The sequence below is a fragment of the Anabrus simplex genome, chromosome 3 (assembly GCF_040414725.1).
Source record: "Anabrus simplex isolate iqAnaSimp1 chromosome 3, ASM4041472v1, whole genome shotgun sequence".
NCBI lineage: Eukaryota > Metazoa > Arthropoda > Insecta > Orthoptera > Tettigoniidae > Anabrus > Anabrus simplex.
In genome coordinates, this window is record NC_090267.1 from 328,849,355 (window position 1) to 328,862,149 (window position 12,795).

The 12,795-nt window shown below is 36.7% G+C and overlaps 1 protein-coding gene across 3 annotated transcripts in view; it reads right to left on the reverse strand.

Annotated features, from left to right (window-relative positions):
• Nucleotides 1–12,795, reverse strand: part of Cortactin (cortactin) — a 148,963-nt gene that overhangs the window by 120,602 nt on the left and 15,566 nt on the right. For all 3 annotated transcript variants that reach the window (XM_067143170.2, XM_068226694.1, XM_068226695.1), the window contains one exon: nt 9,114–9,234. In XM_067143170.2, the coding sequence (XP_066999271.2) occupies nt 9,114–9,234 (121 nt within the window). The remainder of the gene's footprint in view (nt 1–9,113; nt 9,235–12,795) is intronic.

The window sequence follows — 12,795 nt, forward strand, 5'->3', positions numbered from 1 at the left end:
TGTGGGTTTCCTATAGATTTTGTTAAGATAAGTGGTTGTCGTGTCTGGTTATTGTTAAGTCTAAGTAATTTAAGGTAAGGTTATTTTCAGTTTCTTTACTGAATTTAATTTTGGGGTCCAATGTGTCAAGTTTGTCTAGTACAGTATCTGCATAAGTGGATCTGTTATCTATGATTACAAAGATGTCATCAACAAATCTGCACCAAAAATATATATTATCTATTTTATTGATTGACGTGTGTTCTAGGCAGTCTATATAAATTTCTGCTAATATTCCAGAGGCAGGAGATCCCATAGGTAGGCCTTGTTGCAGGTATATGGTATCATAAAATCTGAACTAGGGTTATGAACTTCATGTTATTGGTCCGTATTGAAATGTGATTACAAATAAATTATGAACATAAAAAAATTTCCACCTATTCAATACATAGTTTTATTTACACTGTGTGTATTTACATTACATGGGTTGCTTGGGACTAGTTTCAACCCTACTTGGGGTCATCAGCCATATTAAAGCAATACACAAATATTAAACTAATTCCTAAAACATGTTCCTAATGAGCAGTAAAAACACTATGAAACAAATGTACAATTAACACTACGAAGTGTGGTTGAATTAGGCGAAGTGCTATGGTGCTAAAAATGTTGCATATGAAAGTGAAATATTACATGTGACAATAGGTGAGCCATGTATAATACAAGTACACAAATACATTAAAAAGTCTGGGTACAGAAATACAAATGAGATGCTCTATGTTGTGGATCGACTTGAGTCAAATTTTTAAACACATGGTGTTTCAGATAGAATTCAGTAGGTCCTGGCAATATATTACGGTTGTGGACCGAGTGATATGGTACTAAGAATGAACACAATATAATGTGACACTTATAGTAAAAGTTTGAGTAACAAATATGTACATGATTCTCTCTAGAAGAATCTATGAGGAGTTGATCATACACTGTATCAGGTTAAGCAGAAATTTTGAACTTTGTGTATTAGGTAATCAAGCGCTATGTTGATATGACTGCAAGACTAATTGTGGGAATTGTACGGACTGAATATGAAGTTTTAGAGTTCTTCTGGAGTTTTAAGTAGACACTGCACATGGTGATATGAATGGGTGGAAACCTCAGTTCATAGCGGAACAAATGGGACCTATTAAGAGAAAGCCAGTAAAAACGTAAAGAACACGGAAAGAAGAATGGAAAACAACTAAGCGAATGGACACTCACCTTGCGTGGCGGTGTGTGCAGCTTAGCTGGTAGTGTGCAACTGGTGTGAAGATGTTAGTGGCGGAAGGAGATATATGGGAGGGGAGGAAGGTGAGGGGCAGGCACATGCGGGTTGGGTAGAGTGGTAGTGGCTTGGGAGGGTTGGAGGGAGGAAATTTAAGGCAGAGCTGAAGGGTGTGGGAGAAAGGGTAATTGTTTCGGAAATATACCTTTAATTAAACTTAGGATCGAATTCTAGTTAGCTGAATTATTGTTTCTGAGAAAAGTGATGAATCAAAAAGGATGTTGGGATTTCCTGCTTTTTATAGCTGTTAAAAATCCTGGTTCAGGTCTTTTGAAGGTTTTTTTTTTTTACTTTACGTTGCACCAATACTGATAGGTCTTATGGCGACTATGGGATAGGAAAGGGCTAGGACTGAGAAGAAATTGGCCTGTACCATGAAGGCACAGCCCCAGCATTTGCCTGGTATGAAAATGGGAAACCACAGAAAACCATTAAAGTGGTAATGTTGCACTACGTTTCTTGGTCATAAAAGTGCGTTTTTTCTTAAGTCTTTGAAATTGAGATTAACCTTGAAAGCCTTGTATGGCTCTTTCGATTCTCTCTCATCACATGATATTTATTTTGTAATACCACCTCCCTGCAGATGTGTGATAATATTTTCAGCTCTGGTTTCTTCATGCAGTCTCCCTATAAACAACCAAACTTTACATGGTGCTGCTTTCATGTCGGTGCTGTTCTTTGTTCCTAATTATTCTTTGGCTTCCTCATTTGACCACCTCTGCCCACTCATTTTGTATTCTAGGGCTGGATTCTTCACAGGAATCCTGGAAACCTTGGTTTGTTCTTCGTTCTCTGTTTCTTTGTTCTGGCCCCACTGAATTTCGCACACCGTTTCCCTCACCCTCTTCACTTAACAATGGGATTAGCGGTGCATGGTTACCACCACAAAGCATGTAAAAAACAAAACATTTCATGAACCTCTACAGGACTGCAGTTGTGATCTCTGCAAACTGCTGTGTGAGATACCATATTATCAAATGTAAAAAAAAAAAAAAAAAACACCAATAAACAACAATCAGCTCCTATTGCATGATGTGATATTCTTTTTTTAATGCACACTTCTGCACAATTCTTACATTAAATTAAAAAATTTGCTCATTCGGCACCGTAGAGACAGGAGTGAGTGGTGGGAAGCAAGTAGAGGCAGTACGCCTGGCCAGGTCATCTGCTGTGTAAAGGGACTGTGCGTTCCTCAATGCAATATTTTGCAGTATTCGTGGAGATCAGTGGCAGCTGGTGGTTTAAAAGTTCCGTGGTGCACAATTTTTACCATTGATATAATATGATTACAGGCTAATTTTCAAATCCAGATGCATCAACAATATTTTTTACTATCAAAAATAAAACAAATATTTTACATTTCTATTTTCAGGAATATTACTACATGTAGTAACATTTTTTTCATTTAAAAACTCTTATCATATTGAAATGAAATACTTTGAGGTAGCCTAATTCCGGTATTGTATCTGATTTTGAAATTAAATGTTGCGTGTGCTTACCCATTCGTTTCATCTCTGATTTTTCTTTGGCAGTCCGTTGCGGAAACGGCCCAGACATTAAAGACTGCACCGAATTCATGATCTGGCAAAATACCACTAACTGATAAAAACACACACGCTGACACAAATGTTTACACAGTGAAATCAATAAGCTACTTAGCTTGTACGCACATAACAAAGCTTACAACTATACTGAAAGAAATGGCGGTTTTTATTTTCAAATTTAAAGCCATTAGTTAGATATCCAGCAGATTAACTTCCATCCAATGTCGCTACGCGACATCCCTGTTCTATAACAGACTCTCACATTGAGCGCCAACGGTCTCTAGTGACTTTGCTAGTAGTTGGTTACGTAGGAGCACGGCCGATTGGATCCCTCGCTGCGCTGCAAGGAGCTAGCTAGAGCGACGCATCAAGTCGGCCGTGGTAGGAGTAGCCAGGTTGATAAACCTCCATTTAAGCAATGTATAAGTAGCCATGCCTATCTTTTCCTCACCCTGCGCACCCCTCTAGCAGCCTAAAAGCACCCCTCGATCAGCCCCGCGCACCCCTCCGGCAGCCCAGGTTTCATCCTACCTTGGTTGACACTCTGCTGCAAACTTTTCGCTCCTGCGGTGAACATGTAAGAGTACCGGCTTGTAGTCTCCTGTAGTCAATATTTGCTCTTTCAAGCTCTTGAAAGGTTTGTCTTGTTGAATGAAAATACAGTAGTTGAGTAATCCAAATTATAAAACTTTACCTAAAATAAACATAAAAAATTAATGGGGGTAGCGCAAACCTGCAACCTTATGGAAAAACCGCCCCTGGTGGAGATGCTCCATCTTTATGACCATGTGACATGAACTGGATGTGTTTAATTGCAATGAGTAGTAAGCTGTTATATAAAAGTTACAGAATTTACTATGTATATGTGGATAATTACGTGCTGTTACTGTTTACTCTTGACAATTGATGGTTGTTTTCAACTATGAACAGATATCACAATGAATGTCCGCATCCTGTTATTTAATGGCTAAAAAATTGTTCAAAGCCTAATGGCATTATTTGGCGAAGAAGTCTGGCAGGAAACTGCAATGAACAAAGCAGAGGCTGATCTGGCTTTTGAGATGTACAGTATGTTTTCTGCACATATTCGTTTAACAAAACCAAGAGGAAAGACCACATGTTAATTTACTTATTTTATTACTATATATGTATGCAGGACCACAAGGTCCCATTCACCGCAGTGAGTGGCAGTGATTGCTGAGGCTAAGAATTATTGTATGTGCGAAAGAGAATAGCAGATGAACTGGCCAGCTGCGCCGCCTCTACCTCCTTCCCACCGCTCACTCTTGTATACCCGGTGCTCAAATGAGCAAAATTTGACACCCGAAAACAAGTGCTAAACATATGATTGGGCATCTAATTTTGATATGGCTGAATAATTACAAGCAATGAACTTCATTCCAGTTCTGTATTGACTTGAAATATCTAAGATAAAATTCTAGAAGAATGTCTGAATAAAAATTGTCTCTCACAATTTTTAAGCATTTCCTCCAGCCAACCAATAGTTGTATTAAATACGGCTGGACTCACACAACTAAATTCGTCCAAGTTTGAAGCTATGTATATTTAAACACAGATTGCATTTGTTGATTGTATCTCAAGTTTTTTTAATGTATCACTGTTCGTTTTGTTTCTGATTTCATTTTCAATTTGTATAATTTTACCACCCGGTACACAACAGATAATAATAATAATAATAATAATAATAATAATAATAATAATAATATTGGCTTTACGTACCACTAACTAATTGACGATTTTTGGAGATGCCAAGGTGCCGGAATTTAGTCCTGCAGGAGTTTCTTTTACGTGGCAGTAAATCCACCTTCAAATACTACCGGACTGAGCCAGGATCGAACCTGCCACGTTGGGGTCAGAAGGCCTGCGCCTCGTCTGAGCCACTCAGCCCAGCCAAAAACGGAGAAAACGTTTCCAGCTACTTCACACGAGTACGTTGGAAACTCATGTGGTCTTACAAGTACGAGTCTTGCCTTTAACGCAGTAGGGTGGCTAAAGTTACACAGACACGGACAAGATTTATCACAATTTGACTTTACATATATTGGACAAGTGAGAAAGGGAAGGAAAAACAATGAAAATGAGAATTCTGGATAAACATCAGTACCAAGTAAACACTGCAAGTGTCCATGAGTGAAGAAAAAATGAATACTAATAATACCTGCAACACATGTGAAACCTATAATTAAATATGGAAGTGAGGCAACAGTTACAGGAAATTAAACATGTCTAGAACAACTGGAAAGAATACAATCAAATGCCTTAAGATAAATATCAGGAGCAGTTAAAACAACAATCACAGCGCTACAACTATATAAAAATAACCCACCAATACATAGAGATATAAAAAACAAGCTGCAAAAAAACTTAGTTAAAATGGAAGCATCACAAAAAGCAAACTGGATATGCAAGAATAAGACACAATGAATGACTAAAAACCCAAGAAACACATATAACCGCTAATAGAAATATTTTAAAAGCATTAAGTATACCATCCAAAATTGAAGCCATCCCTGAATCAATAAGCCCAATACAAAGCAACCTATCTCTCCCAGATAATCTAAAAAAAAAAAAAAAAAAAAAAAAAAAAGACATGGTACCCCAGTAACAATGAGAAGCTCAGCCTTAGTATGCTAAACGAAGAATGTGAATATCAGTGGTTTTCACAGATGGCTCATAAATAGATATCAAGAGGAGCAGGTGCTGGAGTTTTCTGCCAATTATTCTCACAATATGCTACAGTAGGCAGACATAACTTTGATGGAGAAATACAAGCCATCTATCTTGCCCTACAAAATCTTATTAATAGAGTCAATTCATTTGGAAAAGTAGTCCTACTTGCAGATTCATTACCTGCCATACAAGCAGTATCCTCAAATACCCAACCCCATTCATCAAGAATTCATGACACTGAACATCTACTAACAAAATTAAAAACTTTAAAGAGAAACATCACTTTACAATGGATCCCCACATATGTAGGAGTAGAAGGCAAAGAACTGGCAGACAAACTAGGGAGAAAAAAAAAAAAAAAAAAAGCACTAGTACCTACATGAGAACCAAACCTCTGGCAGCTAACTCAATCAAGAAGATAATCACAAATAAAAACCTCAAAAAATGGAAGAAATAAACTACACAACTTACTACAATGAAGAAATGAAAAGAAGAAAAAAATGACCTATGGGACAAAAATAAAAGCAAGCCAAGGAAAGAAGCAGTGGCCATCTTCAGATTGGAAACAGGACATTACTGCTTACAGTTGAGCCGCTGGATGTCTGGCCCTCTGGCCCTGACGTTTCTCCGACAGTGTTGCTGATTTTGAACCATACGATATAAACATCTAGCTAGAATCAAAATATACTGAACAGATAAGTGTACCATCAGCAAAATTACTGGATCAGTTATGGACTCGAAACCCCTACTTCAGTGCAGAGGACTCAACCCAACCCAACAAATACAAGGAAATTTACCAGCCCTATACTGGACAGCCAGAAACAAGATGAAACAAGACTTTGTTCCCTAATAATTCTGTACATTATTAATGTCATTTGTATATTACTGTTCAGAGATATCAATTTTGTATTGGAGTTACTTCCCAATAAAGTCACTACTACTACTACTAAATAATAATAATAATAATAATAATAATAATAATAATAATAATAATAATAATAATAATAATAATAATAATAGTAATACAAGAATAATGCATTGCATCAAGTTGCATCTTAAGTCAAAGCAGGTAAAATTCACCCACCAATCAACAAACTGCACAGTGTTGCTGAACTCTGTGTTGTTCTGTGAATATAGATTAATGCAGGTATCACACAAGAAATTGGTGGCATTGAACTGCAAACTCAGCCCTTTATGCTTGGTATGTAAAACATAGATGCAACCTGGCTTAAGTAGCAATGAAAAAATTAACAAGACTTTAGAAAGACTAAAATTTTCAGGAACCTGAAAATAAGACTGATGAACTGCCCAAAATTGTCCATGCTAATGTATGGGTGTAAGTCATGGACAGTGAAAAAGAAGATGACAAAGGCACTGTAACTGAAATGTTTTGCTGGAGAAGGATGCTGAGAATTCCATAGACCAAGGCACTACACAAATAACTTCTTATAAGAGCTTCAAACTGAAAGGAAGCTAGCCAGATTTAACTGTGTAAACTTAAATACTTTGGCCATGTAATGAGGAGAGAACCACAAAATATGGAAAAGCTGATCATCCAGCGCAATACTAAGTGACAGAGACCATAAAACAAGAGTTCCAACAAGGTGGATAAGTCAGATTACTGGTACACGAGGAAGAAAAATTTATGATCTAATCAAGGAAGTAAATGACAGGGAATCACAGAGAAAAATCTATATCACAGTGACCACCACTCCTACAGGAGGTCAGGATTGAACAGAGAGAGGTGTTTGGTAAGTTTTTCAGTTATGCTGGGTGTGCATGAACCTGATAATAAAATCCCCTTGGTCAAGGCTCGAACAAAACTAATTCAATACACACACTACTGACTTCTTGTTACTCTAAACATAACTGGATTTGAACTCTCTTGAACCCATATGAGGCTATGTTGCAGACCCCATTAAAAGTATTTACTGGATGTGGCTACAACACAACTACTATCTGCGCACTTTTTAGTGATAGATTTACACCCTAGTGCTGAATCAGTCGACTTTAGTTATCTTCGAGATTCGTTTGGCAACCTATGAAACACAAACTAAGAATCGCTTATCATCGCTGTGCGACATCTGGCATACACTTTACGTACTCGTACTGTTGTTGTTTACACAGCAAAGCCAAACTATAGAATTCATGCTAGGAACCCGTTTTGCATCGGGAAATATTATATAGTATTATATATTGTGTGTGTGACACAGTTGTTGGCGTTAAGATAATAAAGGTTTAGAAAATTCATATCGATCGATCATATTATCGATTCAATTCAGATTTCATTTCCATTCAGTTGGCAGTATTTACCGGGACCGGCAGTGTTCCCTTCTTACTCCTCACCGTGTACAAAAATCTATCACTAAAAAGTGCGCGTACAGTAAATTACGAATAGTCAAAACCTCAAATTCCATGCCATATTGAGAAGCCAATGTTATTTGAGGAAAAGTAGAAGCTACATTATATAGGTGTCTCCAACATTAAGACACATCAATTAATAACAAATCAATGAAACTATCTTACGGATTTGCTGAGAGGAATACAGATATGTCTGAAAGGTATGAAATATATGTTCAATTCAGGGATGAAGATCAAGAGTTAATTCTTCAAGGAAGTACTGTACGGTTAACTAATGTATTAATTACAGGAATTACACAAATCAAAATCCATACAGCAATGCATTTAGAGTATAACCCAGTTAGCTGAATGCTAATACATCATCACAACTTCCCCTTGTCCAACTCCTGCCAAGTCAGGGTGTTGATAGTACTTCTCCACCGTTGCCTCCCCTTCCACCACTCCTTTCCAGTACTTTTATTCCATTCCAGTCTTCTTTTTCTTATACTGTTCTTGACAGAGTCTACCCATCTTGCTTGGGGCTTCCGTTTTGCCCTCTTTCCCTTTATTTTACCTTCCAACACTTGTTCTGCTATCCTTCCTTCCTCCATTCTCTTAACATATCTAAACCATCAATTTATCCTTCTCCATCGTATCACTCAGTTTTTCTGCCCCTATTTCTTTTCTGTCCTCAACATTTCTTACTCTGTCTCTCCTTGTCTTCCCTACCATACTCCTCAGGAACTTCCTCTCACAGACTTGAACTTTACTCTCGTCTCTTGCTGTCAATGCCCAAGTCTCTGATGCGTACATTAATATAGCGCAGTAGTACATCTTGTACATTAACTCTTTACATTTCAAAGGAACTTCTCTGTTCCACACAAAGTTCCTTACATTCTGGTAGAACACATTTCCCATGTGTACTCTTCTGCTGATCTCCTTATCCAAAATTGCCTCCTGCATTATTTCACTTCCCAAATATTTGAGGCATTCAAAAACCTCAAGGTTCTGTCCCCTAATACTAACAATTCCTTTTCCTTCTCATTCTCCTCTTGTCATCACCACTGTTTTTCCCTTCTCCACACTGATTTTCATCAAAGTAAATATTTGATTTCCAACAATTAATTTAAGGAACCTCAGCAGAATATATTATTTTATAATGATGGGCTTACTATTTTCTGTACAAGAAAGTCAGGAAACTGATGAAGAACCATGCAAAATTATGAACAGAACTGAATTACCTTGTCTACACGGTCTGTCTGCAATCCAAACTTTCCTCCAAACCCAGCACTGTAGTCCTTCTGTGAAACATGCTTCTCTACCTTTGCGACATAATCATGACCGACAGCTGACTGGTCCATCCTAAAAGAGGTGAAAATTCAATTTTAGTATGTAACCGTGAAGACTAATGTTTTGAAATGTGTACTGCAACACACATCAAGGACGCAATAGAAAATAGGTATGGTTACAAATAATCAGAACCTAGAATAGTTGGTGAGTAAAGCTCCACTATAATCTTTGACTTTTATCAATATCCACTCTCCATAGTAGATTAACATATAAAAGAAAAGAATACTCTATTATATACAGTCAAAATGATTGACTAGACTGCACTAAAATCAGAACATCTATTACCGTCTTTATGCGAATAATCCCCACATAATTTTTTTTTTAAATTCGAGGCCCGAAAAGGGGGTGTGGGTTTTATTTGCGTCAAGGTTGTCAACACGTTCCTGGTTCATGTAGTTTTCGATGTTGGGTGTACAGTTATGCTTTGTGTAACCACAGGTGGAAGAAAACTGCCCCTATATGTCATATTTAAATGGAAAACAATTCAGACTTAATTCAAAACTGCCTTCACATTTTTTTGAAGTAGTATTTTACAGAGTAATTTAAATTCAAATTTTCTCGACGTCATGATAAAATTACAAGTAACTAATCATATCTGTCCTGTATTGAAGATAATAAGTAAAATTCTTGAAAGGGCAGTATGCGAAGAAGCAGAATCCGTGAACACTGGCGATGCTGACAGTTGGCGAAAAAGCATGGCTCATAATTATAATTAATTCGTACGCACCGAACAATACTGACAATACCGATGAAACTGCATTTTTGTAATGCTGAGATCAACGGACTTATGCTTTTAAAGGAGATGGGGTCAATGTACTGTGTTGCAATGCAGACGGAAGCGAAAGACATCCTCCCCTCGTCATAGGAAAGTTCAGTAAGCCACAAAGTTTCGGTGCAAGTACAAGGCATCTAAAAATGCTAACATTACAGTAATCCAAAAAATAAGGTCCTTGCACAGGGGAGCCAACATAATTTGCCTTTGTCTTTGAATTTTTTTTTTTCATTGCATGAGGTTACGTTTGCCAGTGATTTATCCAAGTGTTTTATTTGAATAATGTAAATTCACCTTGTTGGATACATTTCGGAAATAGTCTTTCCATGGCATTTAAAAGGTTTAAACTCTGAATCAATGTTAATTGCTTGCAGTAACGGGTCTTAGAATATTTTCTGATGCGGCAAGGGTTGGCATTTCTGAATTACAAGTTGGCAGTTAATTCGAAGTCACATTTTTGCATCCCTACGACTTCGAATTAATGAGGTTTTACTGTATCGCAGAACTAACAAACGAGTTCACAGGTGTGTATGTGTTGAACATGTTTACACTGCACGTAAAGAATTATTTACCACACTCGTGTTACTATTCGAGTAAAAAGAGACCGCGTGTGAGCGAATTTGTAAGTAATTTAGGAGAGGATTCTAGTGATGCAAGAGAGAAAGTCTTCCAATCTACAGCAAACTGAGCCTATTGCAAGTTCAAATTAATGAAATATCTGTCACGTAAGAAGGCCTACTTGCTTATTTTCATGGCAAATATATTTTATAGCCGTGATAATGCATTTTTATCACTCAGATATGTTCAAGCAAAGTAGCTATATCCGTTATGTTCATATTTGCGTAAATACCACATGGAGCTCGAGGAGTGATATGAAATGTTTGTTTATGCCTACATTACTCTTTCGATGGAAGGAATTTCATTTAATTTTTTTCAGAATGGTCCTTCCTAAAATTAGGGTGCGGGGATTATTCGCGTAAATACGGTATCTTTGTTTCCTCTGTAATTTATGAACAATGTCAATTTTTTAGCAATCCTTATGAAGTGGTATTTATTTATTTATTTACTTTAGCAGTGGCGAAGTTAGGGCTCGTAGCCCTTTCTTACACTTAACCACATAATTAATTTACAGATAATACATGTATAAAAGAAATGTATTATTCCATCATAAAATCAAAGATAAGCTAAAAATTACAGATTTGGACAACATGTAATGAAGAAAGAAAGCAGAGTTCAACAAATAGAATAAAATTCGGAGTGTAAAGATAATGAGAAAGAGACAAAGTCATAATGAAAAAGTAAGATACAAACTGAAAAAATAAGCAATGCATAAAGAGAACACAAAAAGTAATGAAGTAAATGGAAATATAAGTATGGCCATAAAAGTGATCTATGTACATGAGTAAGAAGCTAAACATTATGTACATTACACTACAATAATAATAATAATAATAATAATAATAATAATAATAATAATAATAATAATAATAATAATAATAATCACACAACTTATCATACGTCATCATACACACGAAATAATCAGCAGTATTCAACAGGTAATCTCTACATGCAGTCTTAAATTTCGATATTGAGTTTGAGTTCCTGACAGCAGCTGGGAGTGAATTCCGAAGTCGCGACCCAGCCACAATGAAGGATCTGTTGTATATTGAAGAGTGGTTGATGGGAATAGCGAGGGAAGTGGCAGATCTAGTGTTAAAATTATGGAATGAGGATAATAAATGGAATTTTCAAGAGATGTATTTGGGTAGATTTTCCTTTTGAGTTTGATATATCAACGTAAGTGCGTGGAATTTCCGTCGCCTCTTGGGTTTCAGCCAGGAAAGAAATGTGTAGCTAGGGTTATGAGAGTATCGTAACTCAAGTTAAAAACAAATCGAAGACCAGAGTTCAATGCTCATTGAAGTTTCATAGTTTATTCACGGGTCTCATCAATGAGCACAATGTCGCAGTAGTCAAGTATTGGTAGTATCAAAGTTTGAAGTAGTTTTATCTTTATGTCTTGTGGCAAAATGTCCTTATGTCGTTTCAGATGGTGAAGCGTCTCGTACATCTTTCTACATGTATTTCTTACATGTGCAGACCAGTCAAGAGTTTCAGTCAGGGTCATACCTAGGTTCGTCACTTCCTTACTGAACGGGATTACGGTGGCATTTAAAGTCACCAGAGGAATAGCATAATTTTTATAAATGATGTTTAATAATTTCTGAGTGTTACCTCTACTACAGTGGTAACACAGAACAAGGCACAAACACAGTTAAAAGGGGAAGGTAAGAGCAAACTACACAATATCAGGAATCACTACACACTCGGAAAAACATTAGCTGGCATTACGCGGGTCTCCAACAAAAACATGTACGTAAATATCAGTAGGGCCAACTAGTGGACAACAAACCGGGAAGATGAAAAAGGCTGGGGACCTACCAAAGGCATGCACATGGCTTAGATTGCGGATTCCGAAATAAATCGTCGTGATCCTTAGATTTGAAAAGTATTATTTACAAAATAATTTTACAAATACATTCCAAATACAATTCCAAGTTACGAACTATAAGTTCAGTGATATACATAGCTTAGAGGTTCTTTGATAATACTTTCGTAGCAGTGTAAATTCAAATTTCAAATCAACTATACATTTAGTTATCAATGCAGTTGTACAATGCAATTTACAGTGAACAGAATAGGTTCTCCAAAATCTAGCGTACCTCAAGTGATACAGAACTACCAGAGGCAAACCCCAAGGGAAATAATATTAAACTACAATCTACATATTTTAGTGAAAC